The sequence below is a fragment of the Coregonus lavaretus genome (assembly GCF_964263955.1).
Source record: "Coregonus lavaretus genome assembly, chromosome: 14".
In the NCBI taxonomy this organism is placed as follows: domain Eukaryota; kingdom Metazoa; phylum Chordata; class Actinopteri; order Salmoniformes; family Salmonidae; genus Coregonus; species Coregonus lavaretus.
Window position 1 is genome coordinate 10,682,185 of NC_140001.1, and position 17,574 is coordinate 10,699,758.

Here is a 17,574-nt window from a genome sequence, read left to right on the forward strand (position 1 = left end):
TGGCTAGCTGAATAAAGTGGGTTGAGTCTATTCCTTTAAACATTGAACCGCTGTGGTTCACAACAATTCTGATTTCTAAAGGCGGAAGTTGGGAGAGTTTTTGTTCGGGTGGTTCAGTGAAACAATTTTAGTTTCTGAGGTAGAAGTTTTTGGTGAGGGAGGCCCTGCTCTCTCCGCTCCCAGATGCTTAGCCCATTTCATTCCGATCTCCTCTGCATTTTTGTAGCCATTTGCTACAGCCTGTCAACTATGCCTCTGCCTATCCCTGTTCTCTCCTCTCTGCACAGGCTACACAAACGCACCACACCGCGTGGCTGCTGCCTCTCTAACCTGGTGGTCCCTGCACGCACCACCCACGTGGAGTTCCAGGTCGCAGGCAGCCTCTGGAACTGCCGTTCTGCTGCCAACAAAGCTGACTTCATCCCAGCCTATGCCAACCTCCAGTCCCTCGACTTCCTGGCGCTGACGGAAACATGGATCACCACTGAAAACACTGCTACTCCTACTGCTCTCTCCTCGTCTGACCATGTGTTCTCGCATACCCCGAGAGCATCTGGTCAGAGGGGTGGTGGTACAGGAATCCTCATCTCTCCCAAGTGGACATTCTCAATTTTTCCCCTAACCCATCTGTCTATCTCCTCATTTGAATTCCATGCTGTCACAGTCACTAGCCCATTTAAGCTTAATATCCTTGTCATCTATCGCCCTCCAGGTTCCCTTGGAGAGTTCATCAATGAGCTTGACGCCTTGATAAGTTCCTTCCCTGAGGATGGCTCACCCCTCACAGTTTTGGGGGATTTCAACCTCCCTATGTCCACATTTGACTCATTTCTCTCTGCCTCCTTCTTTCCACTCCTCTCCTCTTTTGACCTCACCCTCTCACCGTCCCCCCCTACTCACAAGGCAGGCAATACGCTTGACCTCATCTTCACTAGATGCTGCTCCTCTACTAATCTCACTGCAACTCCCCTCCATGTCTCCGACCACTACTTTGTTTCCTTTTCTCTCTCACTCTCCTCCCACACTACTCACTCTGCCCCTACACAGATGGTAATGCGCCGCCGCAACCTTCGCTCTCTCTCTCCCACTACTCTCTCCTCTTCCATCCTATCATCTCTTCCCTCTGCTCAATCCTTCTCCCTCCAATCTCCTGATTCTGCCTCCTCAACCCTCCTCTCCTCCCTTTCTGCATCCTTTGACTCTCTGTGTCCCCTATCCTCCCGGCCGGCTCGGTCCTCCCCTCCAGCTCCGTGGCTTGATGACTCATTGCGAGCTCACAGAACAGAGCTCCGGGCAGCGGAGCGGAAATGGAAGAAAACTAAACTCCCTGCCGACCTGGCATCTTTTCACTCCCTCCTCTCTACATTTTCTTCATCTGTTTCTGCTGCTAAGGCCACCTTCTACCACTCTAAATTCCAAGCATCTGCCTCTAACCCTAGGAAGCTCTTTGCCACATTTTCCTCCCTCCTGAATCCCCCCCCCCCCCCCCCCCCCTCCTCTCTCTCTGTGGATGACTTCGTCAACCACTTTGAAAAGAAGGTTGACGACATCCGATCCTCGTTTGTTAAGTCTAATGACACTGCTGGTCCTGCTCACACTGCCCTACCCTATGCTTTGACTTCTTTCTCCCCTCTCTCTCCAGATAAAATCCTGCGACTTGTGACTGCAGGCCGCCCAACAACCTGCCCGCTTGACCCCATCCCCTCCTCCCTTCTCCAGACCATCTCCGGTGACCTTCTCCCCTACCTCACCTCGCTGATCAACTCATCCTTGACCGCTGGCCATGTCCCTTCCGTCTTCAAGAGAGCGAGAGTTGCTCCCCTTCTCAAAAAACCAACACTCGACCCCACTGATGTCAACAACTACAGACCAGTATCCCTTCTTTCTTTTCTTTCCAAAACTATTGAGCGTGCCGTCTTTAGCCAACTCTCTTGCTATCTCTCTCAGAATGACCTTCTTGATCCAAACCAATCAGGTTTCAGGACTGGTCATTCAACTGAGACTGCTCTTCTCTGTGTCACGGAGACTCTCCGCACTGCTAAAGCTAACTCTCTCTCCTCTGCTCTTGTCCTTCTAGACCTGTCTGCTGCCTTTGATACTGTGAACCATCAGATCCTCCTCTCCACCCTCTCCGAGCTGGGCATCTCCGGCGCGGCTCACTCCTGGATTGCGTCCTACCTGACCGGTCGCTCCTACCAAGTGGCGTGGCGGGAAGCTGTCTCCGCACCACGTGCTCTCACCACTGGTGTCCCCCAGGGCTCGGTTCTAGGCCCTCTCCTTTTCTCCCTATACACCAAGTCACTTGGCTCTGTCATATCCTCACATGGCCTTTCCTATCATTGCTACGCTGACGATACACAACTAATCTTCTCCTTTCCCCCTTCTGATAACCAGGTGGCGAATCGCATCTCTGCATGTCTGGCAGACATATCAGTATGGATGACGGATCACCACCTCAAGCTGAACCCTGGCAAGACGGAGCTGCTCTTCCTCCCGGGGAAGGACTGCCCGTTCCATGATCTCGCCATCACGGTTGACAACTCCGCTGTGTCCTCCTCCCAGAGTGCGAAGAGCCTAGGCGTGACCCTGGACAACACCCTGTCGTTCTCCGCCAACATCAAGGCGGTGACCCGCTCCTGCAGGTTCATGCTCTACAACATTCGGAGAGTGCGACCCTGCCTTACACAGGAAGCGGCGCAGGTCCTGGTCCAGGCACTTGTCATCTCCCGTCTGGACTACTGCAACTCGCTGTTGGCTGGCCTCCCTGCCTGTGCCATTAAACCCCTACAACTCATCCAGAATGCCGCAGCCCGTCTGGTGTTCAACCTTCCCAAGTTCTCTCACGTCACCCCCCTCCTCCGCACACTCCACTGGCTTCCAGTTGAAGCTCGCATCCGCTACAAGACCATGGTGCTTGCCTATGGAGCAGTGAGGGGAACGGCACCTCTGTACCTTCAGGCTCTGATCAGTCCCTACACCCAAACGAGGGCATTGCGTTCATCCACCTCTGGCCTGCTGGCTCCCCTTCCTCTGCGGAAGCATAGCTCCCGCTCAGCCCAGTCAAAACTGTTCGCTGCTCTGGCACCCCAATGGTGGAACAAGCTCCCTCACGACGCCAGGACAGCGGAGTCACTCACCACCTTCCGGAGACATTTGAAACCCCACCTCTTTAAGGAATACCTGGGATAGGATAAAGTATTAGGGTGAGTCGCTCTGGCTAAGAACGTCTGCTAAATGACGTTAATGTGCCCTTGAGCAAGGCACTTAACCCTAATTGCTCCTGTAAGTCGCTCTGGATAAGAGCGTCTGCTAAATGACTAAAATGTAATGTAAAATGTAGCGGAGCTTGCACCATATTGCTTCCACCTTACAGATCTACAAACATTTAAGGGTTAGGGCCAAATGGATGGTTAGGGTTGTGATTTGGTACCAGCTGACACACCAGGATTATCCTGTGATGGCGAAAGCATCTGTATTTGTGTATCTGGACATTAGGGTTATTTTCCTGTTTCTGATTACTATGTAGTACAGTCATTTATGAAATGTGAACGTTTGAACGTGAATCGTCCAAGTAGTTGGATTCCAGTTTATCATGGCCTTGATTTGAAGAGGTTTTCATCTTGCCCAGTAGGTGGCGATAGGGAACATCATCCATGTTGTGTTGCTGTGACCTTGCGCTCCTTTTCACAGTTTGAGGGATCCAAAAGGATGCTTAACCTAAATACAGTTTATTTGTTCTGTCAAATGTGGATTCTGTGAACTATAGAACCAAATAAGCAGCAAAATTAAGACATCAGATCAAACAGAATAAAATATTTCCCCGAAGACTCTCCCCTTGATCTTTATGAAACATGCAGGGGTCCAATTAACCAAACAAATAATTGAACAGAAATAAATACGAAATAAAAACATTGAGCACGTCCACAGAGGAAAGGATGCACGTCATTAGGAGTAATATTACACAACGCTCTTTGAACATTGACGTTTTTTTCCCCTTCTAAAAAGCATGTTCCTTTTTGTTATGCCAGTGTTCTCAAATCTTTTTTTCCAGTAGGCCTATCCAGCTCCTAATGCATTGATGCCTATGGGAGAGCCACCCCTTAAGCAGACCGGAACTGTGACCATTTCTTTCAATGGTAAACGGCCTGAGTAGAAGATCTTAATTTACCCACCATCTTTGCTATACTGCAATTGAATTTCCACCAAAGATGGTGAATAAATGAGGACGTCTTACTCAGGCCGTTTACCATTGGAAAATAATTGTCACAGTTCCGGTCTGCTTAAGGGATGGCTCTCCCATAGGCACCAATGCAATAGGAGCTGGGTCTGGTCTGCTTAATTCATTGACTGTACATGAACCAGAAAAAAACAGCGAGTGGGATGTCTCCAGAATTCATCTGACAGCATCTCAAAAACACTACCTAGCATTGGATCGGCTATGTATTATGGAGTTGTGTCATTGGCTGGGGAGACATTTCCTCTGAGCTAAATGAAATGACAGTTAAATGTCAGAGCCATTCCATAATGTTCATTAACAGTGACAAAGGTGATCAGTTTTTTTTTTTTTTACTCATAAGAGATCAAAAGTGACAGATAATTATGTCATATCTTCACACTAACAACATATTGTCTGGATTAAAACAGTACTGTCAAAATTAAATCACACTATTTAATACAGTTACACTACATCCAATCAGAAGTCCTCCCTGTTCCCTTAGGACGGTCTAAGCTACTGAAGAGAGAGAGAGAGACAGACAGACAGACAGAGTGGACTTACGGATTCCCTGAAGTCTCCCTCTTTGTGCAACAGTGTGACTGCCAGCTCAAGAGTTCCCAGGTTATGGTCGGGGTACTGGGGATCCTCAAGGTCAAGGGTCACGTCCAGGGTCCTGAGGTGGCAGAGGGAGGACACGGTGACCCACACACACATACACACGCACACACACACACACACACACACACACACACACACACACACACAAACACACGTACACACATAAGCACACACACACGCACAAACACACACGCACAAACACACACGCACACATGCAAACCTGTGTGTGTCATGTACTCATCTCAGTTAACCCAGAACTAAAGTCTTGCGTAATTGGTCAGATGCTCGATTCTAGTTCTAGGTCCATATTTGTTAAGAGAAGAGATTGGAATCGGAATGAAGTGCTCCACCCTCTCTCTTTGCAAGTTACGAGCAAGTCTATGGTCCAAATGTCCCCTCCCCTTCTGACATTCGAAAGATGCTAACACCTACGAAATCGTGATTAGTCCAAAGCACCGGAACTAAAGTTGCTGGTTGTCTCACGCCTCCTGTTGTATCATGACAGATCTATGGTACCATTTATGTTTACGTAGTCTGTCAATGATTAGTCATGTACATATATGTAATGTGCATTTCCAATTAAGTACACTAGAGGGCAGTGGTGCATTGGGTATGTTCCATTGAAACAAGTGTCAAGTAAAATGGGGACACAAACAGAGCACAGGGATAGATTTGTGGGATAAAGAGAGAGAGAGAGAAAAAGAGAGAGAGAGAGAGAGAGAGAGAGAGAGAGAGAGAGAGAGAGAGAGAGAGATCAACCAAGGACAACAATTGTGACAGAACAAAAAAACCCTGATAGCAAGAGCAAGAGAAACAGAGAAAGAGACATAACGTGATGGAGAACGATAAAGAGAGAGAGAGAGCGAGAGAGCGAGAGAGCGAGAGAGAGAGAGAGAGAGAGAGAGAGAGAGATAGGGTGTAAAAATATGCTTCTGTGTGAGACAGTCCATTATGTTGCAGGAAGAGTAGTGGGAGAAGGAGAAGAGGGGGAAGAAGAAGAGAGGGGAGAAGAAGAGGGGGAGAAGAAGAGAGGGAAGGAGAAGAGAGGGAAGGAGAAGAGAGGGAGAAGAAGAGGGGGAGAAGAAGAGAGGGAAGAAGAAGAGGGGGAAGGAGAAGAGAGGGAAGAAGAAGAGGGGGAAGGAGAAGAGGGGGAAGAAGAAGAGGGGGAAGGAGAAGAGGGGGGAGAAGAAGAGGGGGAAGGAGAAGAGGGGGGAGAAGAAGAGGGGGGAGAAGAAGAGAGGGAAGGAGAAGAGAGGGAAGAAGAAGAGAGGGAAGAATAAGAGGGGGAAGGAGAAGAGGGGGAAGAAGAAGAGGGGGAGAAGAAGAGGGGGAAGAAGAAGAGAGGGAAGAAGAAGAGGGGGAAGAAGAAGAGGGGGAAGGAGAAGAGGGGGGAGAAGAAGAGGGGGGAGAAGAAGAGAGGGAAGGAGAAGAGAGGGAAGAAGAAGAGAGGGAAGAATAAGAGGGGGAAGGAGAAGAGGGGGAAGAAGAAGAGAGGGGAGAAGAAGAGGGGGAAGAAGAAGAGGGGGAGAAGAAGAGGGGGAAGAAGAAGAGAGGGGAGAAGAAGAGGGGGAAGAAGAAGAGAGGGGAGAAGAAGAGGGGGAAGAAGAAGAGAGGGGAGAAGAAGAGGGGGAAGGAGAAGAGGGGGGAGAAGAAGAGGGGGAAGGAGAAGAGGGGGGAGAAGAAGAGGGGGAGGCAGAAAGGAAGTATGAGAAGAAAATGGACAGAGAAAGAGGAGGAAGAGATGGAGAGGGATGAGGGGTAGGTCAGGAAGAAAGACAAGGAGAAGGAGAAAGAAAAGGAGAAGGAGAGAGAGAAAGAAAACCAAAGAGAGAGAGATAAATGAGAGGCACACTACATGACCAAAAATATGTGGACACCACTTGTCGAACATCTCATTCCAAAATCATGGGCATCAATATGGAGTTGGTCCCCCCTTTGCTGCTATAACAGCCACCACTTTGGGATGGATTTTCACTAGATGTAGGAACATTGCTGCGGGGACTTGCTTCCATTCAGCCACAAGAGCATTAGTGAGGTCGGGGCACTGATATTGGGCGATTAGGCCTGGCTCGCAGTCGGCATTCCAATTCATCCCAAAGGTATTAGATGGGGTTGAGGTCAGGGCTCTGCGCAGGCCAGTCAAGTTCTTCCACACTGATCTCGACAAACCATTTCGGTATGGACCTTGCTTTGTGCACGGTGGCATTGTCATGCTGAAACAGGAAAGGGCCTTCCCCAAACTGTTGTCACAAAGTTCGAAGCACAGAATCGTCTAGAATATCATTGTATGCTGTAGCATTAATATTTCCCTTTACTGGAACTAAGAGGCCTAGCCCGAACCTTGAAAAACAGCCCCAGACCATTATTCCTCCTCCACCAAACTTTACAGTTGGCACTATGCATTGGGGCAGGTAGCGTTCCCCTGGCATCCACAAAACCCAGATTCTTCTGGCAGACTGCCAGATAGTGAAGCGTGATTCATCACTCCAGAGAACGCTTTTCCACTGCTCCAGAGTCCAATGGCGGCGAGCTTTACACCACTCCAGCCGATGCTTGGCATTGTGCATTGTGATCTTATGCTTGTGTGCGGCTGCTCGGCCATGGAAACCCATTTCATGAAGCTCCCGACTAACAGTTATTGTGCTGACGTTGCTTACAGAGGTAGTTTGGAACTCGGTAGTGAGTGTTGCAACCGAGGACAGATTATTTTTTACACGTTACACACTTCAGCACTCGGCGGTCCCGTTCTGTGAGCTTGTGTGGCCTACCACTTTGCGGCTGAGCCGTTGTTGCTCCTAGACGTTTCCACTTCACAATAACAGCACTTACAGTTGACCAGGGCAGCTCTAGCAGGGCAGAAATGTGATGAACTGACTTGTTAGAAAGGTGACATCCTATGATGGTGCCAAGTTGAAAGTCACTGAGCTCTTCAATAAGGCCATTCTACTGCCAATGTTTGTTTACGGAGATTGCATGGTGCTCAATTTTATACACCTGTCAGCAACGGGTGTGGCTGAAATAGACAAATCCGCTAATTTGAAGGGGTATCCACATACTTTTGTATATATAGTGTATAAAGATAAGGAGTTCCCCTGTCTGTCCAGACCTCTGATGTTCCAGAGACTCCAGGTAGAGGTAGGCAGAACCCATGAAGTCATCCTGAAGTCCGAAGTCATAGTCAAACACCTGCAGGACATAACACACTGTTACCATAGAGACCACATACTGTACTCTAGCATTGCAAAATCCGGTAACTTTCCCAAAATTCCGAGGTCTTCCAGAAATCCTGGATGGATGACTTCGGATTTCCTGCTTATTCCCTCCTGATTCCGGGAAACTTCCGGGGATTTTTGGGAAAGTTACCAGATTTTTGCAACCCTAGTACTGTACTGTACTGTACTGTATGCATTCATGTTGAAACTGCAATGCATCTTCACATTACACAGCACCAAGTCCACTCAAATGAATCCTGTGTTTCTAATAACCACATTAAACCTTCCCAAATGTCACAATTACATATTTCAGTTTGAGGCAAAAGTTATACAAAGTATGCAAAGATTGCACTAATGCTTGAAAATAAATATGTTAATATTGGGGCTGTAACTAAAAACACTTTTTTATGAACACAGTCAGGGTCTCAACTTACTTTTGAGAGTTAGAATAGTATAATAAACAAGGTGGAATTTCTAAACTTAGTTGTGCATGTGCAGTCTTCATCTTCTTATATTACATTTACATATTACATGTTACAGTGCCCTCCACTATTATTGGCACCCCTGTTTAAGATGTGGTCGAGGACTTCCAAAAATTCTCCTTTTTTTTAAACAACATAGAACCCAAATGCAAAAAATGAGAAAAATCCAACCTTTTATTTAAGTACACTACTTTGGTGGTAAAAAAAAAAATCACACATTTAGAAAAAAAAAACTTGAAATCATGTGTCCCACAATTATTGGCACCCCTAACAATTCCTCTGAAAATTTTAATGGATTTTTTTTAAAATATATTTTTCTGTAGTTGCTAAAGTTGGTCAAGGTATCTAGGAACTTTTAATTAGTAATTCATGACTTCCTGTTTCCCTGGGGTATAAATATGACGTGACACAGAGGCCTAATTCTCTTACCCATTTGTCAACATGGCAAAGACAAGAGAACACACCATTCAAGTAAGGCAGATTTGTGTCGACCTTCATAAGTCAGGCAATGGCTACAAGAAAATTGCCACTCGCCTTAACTTGCCCGTATCTACAGTCAGAGGAATCATTAAGAAGTTTAAAACAACTGGAACAGTGACAAACAAGGCTGGAAGAGGTCCCAAGTTTATCTTGCCACAACGCACAGTGAGGAGGATGGTAAGAGAAGTAAAAAAAAGTCCTAAGCTCACTGTCACAGAATTGCATCAAAGAGTGGCATCTTGGGGTCACAAAGTCTCCAAAACAACCATCAGACGCTCTCTACATGCCAACAAGCTGTTTGGGAGGCATGCAAGGAAAAAGCCTTTTCTCACTAGCACTCACAAACGTAAATGTCTGGAGTTTGCTAAGCGGCACTGGGACTTCAACTGGGATCATGTGCTTTGGTCAGATGAGACTAAGATTGAGCTTTTTGGCAACAAACACTCTAAGTGGGTCTGGCGTAAAACAAAAGATGAGTATGCCGAAAAGCACCTCATGCCCACCGTGAAGTATGGTGGAGGATCTGTGATGCTGTGGGCCTGTTTCTCTTCCAAAGGCCCTGGGAACCTTGTTAGGGTGCATGGCATTATGAACGCTTTGAACTACCAGGACATTTTAAATAAAAACCTGATGGCCTCTGCCAGAAAGCTGAAGATGGGTCGTCATTGGGTCTTTCAGCAGGATAATGATCCAAAACATGTGGCAGAATCTACACAAAAATGGTTCAGCAGTCACAAACTCAAGGTCCTCCCATGGCCATCTCAGTCCCCAGACCTCAACCCAATCGAAAACCTGTGGGGCGAGCTAAAGAGGAGAGTGCATAAGAGAGGACCCAGGACACTGGATGATCTAGAAAGATTGTGCAAAGAAGAATGGTCAAAGATCCCTCTCTCTGTGTTCTCCAATCTTGTGAAATGTTATAGGAGGATATGAAGTGCTGTCTTGTTGGCAAAAGGGGGTTGTACAAAGTATTAACATCAGGGGTGCCAATAATTGTGGGACACATGATTTCAAGTTTTTTTTTTTCTAAATGTGTGATTTTTTATTTTTACACCAAAGTAATGTACTTAAATAAAAGGTTGGATTTTTCTCTTTTTTTGCATTTGGGATCTATGTTGTTTAAAAAAAAAGGAGAATTTTTGGATGTCCTCGACCACATCTTAAACAGGGGTGCCAATAATTGTGGAGGGCACTGTAGTCATTTAGCAGACACTCTTATCCAGAGTGACTTACATATTTGCCCATGTCAGCAAAACATTTTTAGATTGGTAAATCAGTCTAGTTAGTCCAGCCATCTATCTAAACTTGTAGTAATTATGGCCGAATTACCGACCAGGCATGCAGGGCACGTGCCCAGGGGCCCTGACCTCCAGGGGGACCCCATTGATTTTATTAGTCACTCATATCATATTAACATGGCATAATTCATGGCTAAATGTGTAGAAGTGCAGGGAATTTGCTGTAAAACTGTCCCATAATAATACAAAAAATAATAATAATAATTAAGCAAACTCATTTGTTTACCTTTTGTTAATAAATATTTTTTCTGCTAACAGATCCCTCTGTACGTATTAAATTGTAGTTTTTAATCCTACAATTTAAAAAAATCTATTAGGAGCTGATATACTGTAGGTTTCAAGGTTTTTAGGATTTATTTATTCGCACCAAAGAAAAGAAGTGAAAGACAAAACATTACAGATAAAAAAAACTGTTAAAAACGGTGTGCAGGTGATGTTGGAATCCATAATACACCCAGTATTCCCAAATCAAATCAAATGTTATTTGCCACATGCGCCGAATACAACAGGTGTAGACATTAGCGTGAAATGCTTACTTACAGCCCTTAACCAACAATGCATAAATTTTTTTAATAAAAAAAGTAAAATAAAACAACAACAACAAAAAAGTGTTGAGAAAAAAAGAGCAGAAGTCAAATAAAATAACAGTAGGGAGGCTATATACAGGGGGGTACCGGTGCAGAGTCATTGTGCAGGGGCACCGGCTAGTTGAGGTAGTTGAGGTAATATGTACATGTGGGTAGAGTTAAAGTGACTATGCATAAATCATTTATAGAGTAGCAGCAGCGTAAAAAGATGGGGTGGGGGTGGGGGGGCAGTGCAAATAGTCCGGGTAGCCATGATTAGCTGTTCAGGAGTCTTATGGCTTGGGGTATAAGCTGTTGAGAAGCCTTTTGGACCTAGAATTGGCGCTCCGGTACCGCTTGCTGTGCAGTAGCAGAGAAAACAGTCTATGACTAGGGTAGCTGGAGTCTTTGACAATTTTGAGGGCCTTCCTCTGACACCGCCTGGTATAGAGGTCCTGGATGGCAGGAAGCTTGGCCCCAGTGATGTACTGGGCCGTACGCACTACCCTCTGTAGTGCCTTGCGGTCGGAGGCCGAGCAGTTGCCATACCAGGCGGTAATGCAACCAGTCAGGATGCTCTCGATGGTGCAGCTGTAGAACTTTTTGAGGATCTGAGGACCCATGCCAAATCTTTTCAGTCTCCTGAGGGGGAATAGGCTTTGTCGTGCCCTCTTCACGACTGTCTTGGTGTGTTTGGACCATAATAGTTTGTTGGTGATGTGGACACCAAGGAACTTGAAGGTCTCAAACTGTTTCACTACAGCCCCGTCGATGAGAATGGGGGCGTGCTCAGTCCTCTTTTTTTTCCTGTAGTCCACAATCATCTCCTTTGTCTTGGTCACGTTGAGGGAGAGGTTGATATCCTGGCACCACACGGCCAGGTCTCTGACCTCATCCCTATAGGCTGTCTCATCGTTGTCGGTGATCAGGCATACCACTGTTGTGTCGTCGGCAAACTTAATGATGGTGTTGGAGTCGTGCCTGGCCATGCAGTCATGGGTGAACAGGGAGTACAGGAGAGGTCTGAGCACGCACCCCTGAGGGGCCCCCGTGTTGAGGATCAGCGTGGCAGATGTGTTGTTACCTACCCTTACCACCTGGGGGCGGCCCGTCAGGAAGTCCAGGATCCAGTTGCAGAGGGAGGTGTTTAGTCCCAGGATCCTTAGCTTAGTGATGAGCTTTGAGGACACTATGGTATTGAACGCTGAGCTGTAGTCAGTGAATAGCATTCTCACGTAGGTGTTCCTCTTGTCCAGGTGGTAAAGGGCAGTGTGGAGTGCAATAGAGATTGCATCATCTGTGGATCTGTTGGGGCGGTATGCAAATTGGAGTGGGTCTAGGGTTTCTGGGATAATGGTGTTGATGTGAGCCATGACCAGCCTTTCAAAGCACTTCATGGCTACAGACGTCAGTGCTACGGGTCGGTAGTCATTTAGGCAGGTTATCTTAGTGTCCTTGGGCACAGGGACTATGGTGGTCTGCTTGAAACATGTTGGTATTACAGACTCAGTCAGGGACATGTTGAAAACGTCAGTGAAGACACTTGCCAGTTGGTCAGCACATGCTCGGAGTACACGTCCTGGTAATCCGTCTGGCCCTGCGGCCTTGTGAATGTTGACCTGCTTAAAAGTCTTTCTCACATCGGCTAGAGAGAGCGTGATCACATAGTCATCCGGAACAGCTGGTGCTCTCATGCATGCTTCAGTGTTGCTTGCCTCGAAGCGAGCATAGAAGTGATTTAGCTCGTCTGGTAGGCTTGTGTCACTTGGCAGCTCGCGGCTGTGCTTCCCTTTGTAGTCTGTAATAGTTTTCAAGCCCTGCCACATCCGACGAGTGTCAGAGCCGGTGTAGTATGATTCAATCTTAGTCCTGTATTGACTCTTTGCCTGTTTGATGGTTCGTTGGAGGGCATAGCGGGATTTCTTATAAGCTTCCGGGTTAGAGTCCCACTCCTTGAAAGCGGCACCTCTACCCTTTAGCTCAGTGCGGATGTTGCCTGTAATCCATGGCTTCTGGTTGGGGTATGTGCGTACGGTCACTGTGGGGACAACGTCATCGATGCACTTATTGATGAAGCCAGTGACTGATGTGGTGTACAGTCATGGTCAAAAGTTTTGAGAATGACACAAATACTAATTTTCACAAAGTCTGCTGCCTCAGTTTTGATGATGGCAATTTGCATATACTCCAGAATGTCATGAAGAGTGATCAGATGAATTGCAATTAATTGCAAAGTCCCTCTTTGCCATGAAAATGAACTCCCCCAAAAACATTTCCATTGCATTTCAGCCCTGCCACAAAAGGACCAGCTGCCATCATGTCAGTGATTCTCTCGTTAATACAGGTGAGAGTGTTGACGAGGACAAGGCAGGAGATCACTCTGTCATGCTGATTGAGTTAGAATAACATACTGGAAGCTTTAAAAGGAGGGTGGTGCTTGAAATCATTGTTCTTCCTCTGTTAACCATGGTTACCTGCAAGCAAACACATGCTGTCATCATTGCTTTGCACAAAAAGGGCTTCAGAGACAAGGATATTGCTGCTAGTAAGATTGCACCTAAATCAACCATTTATCGGATCATCAAGAACTTCAAGGAGAGAGGTTCAATTGTTGTGAAGAATGCGTCAGGGCACCCAAGAAAGTCCAGCAAGTGTCAGGACCATCTCCTAAAGTATTCAGCTGTGGGATTGGGGCACCACCAGTGCAGAGCTTGCTCAGGAATGGCAGCAGGCAGGTGTGAGTGCATCTGCATGCACAGTGAGGCGAAGACTTCTGGAGGATGGCCTGGTGTCAACAAGGGCAGCAAAGAAGCCACAGATATCAGGGACAGACTGATATTCTGCAAAAAGTACAGGGATTGGACTGCTAAAGTCATTTTCTCTGATGAATCCCCTTTCCGATTGTTTGGGGCATCCGGAAAACACCTTGTCCGGAGAAGACAAGGTGAGCGCTACCATCAGTCCTGTTTCATGCCAACAGTAAAGCATCCTGAGACCATTCATGTGTGGGGTTGCTTCTCAGCCAAGGGAGTGGGCTCACTCACAATTTTGCGTAAGAACACAGCCATGAATAAAGAATGGTACTAACACATCCTCCGAGATCAACTTCTCCCAAACATCCAAGAACAGTTTGGTGACGACCAATGTATTTTCCAGCATGACGGAGCACCTTGCCATAAGGCAAAAGTGATAACTAAGTGACTCGGGGAACAAAATATCAACATTTTGGGTCCATGGCCAGGAAACTCCCCAGACCTTAATCCCATTGAGAACTTCTGGTCGATCCTCAAGAGGCGGGTGGACAAACAAAAACCCACAAATTCTGACAAACTCCAAGCATTGATTATGCAAGAATGGGCAGCCTTCAGTCAGGATGTGGCCCAGAAGTTAATTGACAGCATGCAAGGGCGGATTGCAGAGGTCTTGAAAAAGAAAGGTCAACACTGCAAATATTAACTTTTTGCATAAACTTAATGTATTGTCAATAAAAGCCTTATACTTCAGTATACCATAGTAACATCTGACAAAAATATCTCAAAACACTGAAGCAGCAAACTTTGTGAAGACCAATACTTGTGTCATTCTCAAAACTTTTGACCACGACTGTACTCCTCAATTCTATCTGAAGAATCCCGGAACTATCCCGGTCACTATGAGCGCTGCCTCTGGATGAGCGTTTTCCTGTTTACTTATGGCCTTATACAGCTCATTGAGTGCAATCTTAATGTCAGCATTGGTTTGTGGTGGTAAATAGACAGCTATGAAAAATATAGATGAAAACTCTCTTGGTAAATAGTGTGGTCTACAGTTTATCATAAGATACTCTACCTCAGGCGAGCAAAACCTTGAGACTTCCTTAGTATTTGATTTTGTGCACCAGCTGTTGTTTACAAATATACACAGACCGCCACCCCTTGTCTTACCGGAGTCAGCCGTTCTATCCTGCCGATGTAGCGTATATCCCGTCAGCTGTATGTTGTCCATGTCGTTGTTCAGCCACGACTCGGTGAAACATAAGATATTACCGTTTTTAATGTCCCGTTGGTAGGATAACTGTAATCTTAGGTCATCTAATTTATTTTCAAATGATTGAACATTGGCTGATAGGATTGATGGAAGAGGCAGTTTACTCGCTCGCCATCGGATCCTTACAAGGCATCCCGACCTACGTCCGCGATATCTCCGTCTCTTTCTCCTGCGAATGACGGGGATTTGGGCCTTGTCGGGTGTCTGTAGGATATCCTTCGCGTCCGACTCGTTGAAGAAAAAATCTTCGTCCAATACGAGGTGAGTAATCGCTGTCCTGATATCCAGAAGTTCTTTTTGGCAGAAACATTATGTACAGAATAAATTACAAATAACGAAAAAACACACATAATAGTACAATTGGTTAGAGGGCTGTAAAACGGCAGCCATCCTCTCAGGCTAATACAAAAGCCCTATGTGATTGAACTCTTCAACTTCTGGGGCAAAGAACATCACATGTTTTTACGAGGTATAATATGCTTATTACAAGTAACCATACAATATGTAACCTAACCAAGGCATGTTTGGTGCATACGGACTGCACATTTCATTTAAGTCACTATTGTACTGTTTCTGTATGGTACATGAAGAACAAATCCCTAATTTCTCCAATTGGCACAAACATGCCAACCCTAGGAGAGGTTTAGGAGAGGCTTGGATGACTCTCTCCCCCTTGTCGCGCTTGAACCAATCAGCAGGGTCGGATGGTTTGGGGGGACATTTTGAACATTCTCCTCAGATGGAGGGAATAAAAGAGCTGAGGTAGGTTTCCAGTGAATGTTTTGGCTGTCAGCAGGGAATGTTGAGACGACTTCTGGACGAACCACCTAAGCACTTACTCTTACGAGTTGTCCATTTTACAATGAAGCAGAGATAAGGATTCCAGATCACCAGCTCGCATCCGACTGATCCCGTCTAGATCTCATTCATCGACAGCGAACACCAGCATTCCTAGTCAAACCTACGTTGGACTCTGTGCTGTCTTGCACAGGACTACCCGGCGTCAGCACACATCTCTGAGTCTCCAGCCACCCAGGACTCCGAACTCTGAGCTTGCGTGAAGCCGACTCACCGTCAGATAGTGAGGCTGCACTGTTTATCTGACCGAAGACCTCCATTCCATCTATTGTGTAACTGTACAGCTAATTACCCTTTCTCTCCCCAGCGTTGGCATGATGTGTAATGTGAAGCTCTTTAGGTTAACGTTAAGTAACATTATAACTTTAACATTATAACTGAACCACTTCTTGACCATGTATGCACCCGCGTGACCTGTTATTCTTGAGTGTGTAAATGTTGCTCTATCCATATTTGTCACGATCGTCGAACAGAGATGAGGACCAAGGCGCAGCGTTGCAGGCAAACATACTCTTTATTAGAGACACGATCAAAACAACAAAACGAAAACGTGACAGTTCACGGTCTAACACAACCGACTAGAAACAAGATCCCACAAACTCTGTGGGGAAACAGGCTGCTAAAGTATGGTTCTCAATCAGAGACAACAAGCAACAGCTGAATCACGTTGCCTCTGATTGAGAACCACACTGGCCAACATAGAACAACAATACTAGAAAGTGAAACCTAGAACAAAACACATAGACTTTACACACCCTGGCTCAACATATTAGAGTCCCCAGAGCCAGGGCGTGACAGTACCCCCCCCCTAAAGGCGCGGACTCCGACCGCGCCCACCAAATACCACAGGGGAGGGACCGGGTGGGCACTCCGCTTAGGCGGCGGATCCGGCTCCGGGCCTGATCCCCGCTCCCTCTCCAACCCCCCAAAGTACCCCTGGTCCGGTCTGGCCCCGCTGGCCGGAGCTGGACTGCACACTGGTGGAGCGGATTGCTCTAGCTCCGGCGTGAAGCATCTGACCGGTGCCGGACCAGCCACCGGTGGAACAGGCACGGGCCGTGCCGGACTGACGACGCACACCACTGGCTTGGTGTGGGGAGCAGGAGCGGGCCGAGCCGGCCTGACGAAACGCACCACTGACTTGGTGCGGGGAGCAGGAGCGGGCCGGACCGGGCTGACGAAGCGCACCACTGACTTGGTTCGGGGAGCAGGAACGGGCCGAGCCGGGCTGACGAAACGCACCACTGACTTGGTGCGGGGAGCAGGAGCGGGCCGAGCCGGGCTGACGAAACGCACCACTGACTTGGTGCGGGGAGCAGGAGCGGGCCGGACCGGGCTGACGAAACGCACCACTGACTTGTTGCGGGGAGCAGGAACGGGCCGAGCCGGGCTGACGAAACGCACCACTGACTTGGTGCGGGGAGCAGAAACGGGCCGTGCCGGGCTGACGAAGCGCACCACTGACTTGGTGCGGGGAGCAGGAACGGGCCGAGCCGTACTGGGAACACACACCACTGGCCCTACGTGGGGATCAGGAACAGGCCGGACCGGACTGGCAACACACGCCAGTACCTCTCACCGTGCCTCTACATCCTCCTTCCCCCTGGTGACCAGTGACTCCCGTAACCTGGCGGCCTCCTGCTGCCCCGTCGTCCACGGCGTTAGCCCCCCCCTAAAAAATTTATGGGCTTCACTCCTACCCGTGGACCAGGTCTCCATGCTTCTCGCCAGCCTTTCGCCCTTCTGCCTCCACGTCAAGCCCCTCTCTTCCTCACATGGCTTGACCCAGTCGAGGAGGCGAAGGAGATCCGCTAGAGA

The 17,574-nt window shown here is 47.4% G+C and overlaps 1 protein-coding gene across 1 annotated transcript in view; it reads right to left on the reverse strand.

Annotated features, from left to right (window-relative positions):
* The window catches only part of mctp1a (multiple C2 domains, transmembrane 1a), a gene marked incomplete at both ends in the record, with an annotated part of 244,232 nt that overhangs the window by 112,034 nt on the left and 114,624 nt on the right, over positions 1 to 17,574 (reverse strand). Inside the window, 2 exons of the mRNA XM_084176157.1 lie at positions 4,778 to 4,889; positions 7,941 to 8,020. Coding sequence (XP_084032283.1) covers positions 4,778 to 4,889; positions 7,941 to 8,020 — 192 coding nt within the window. The remainder of the gene's footprint in view (positions 1 to 4,777; positions 4,890 to 7,940; positions 8,021 to 17,574) is intronic.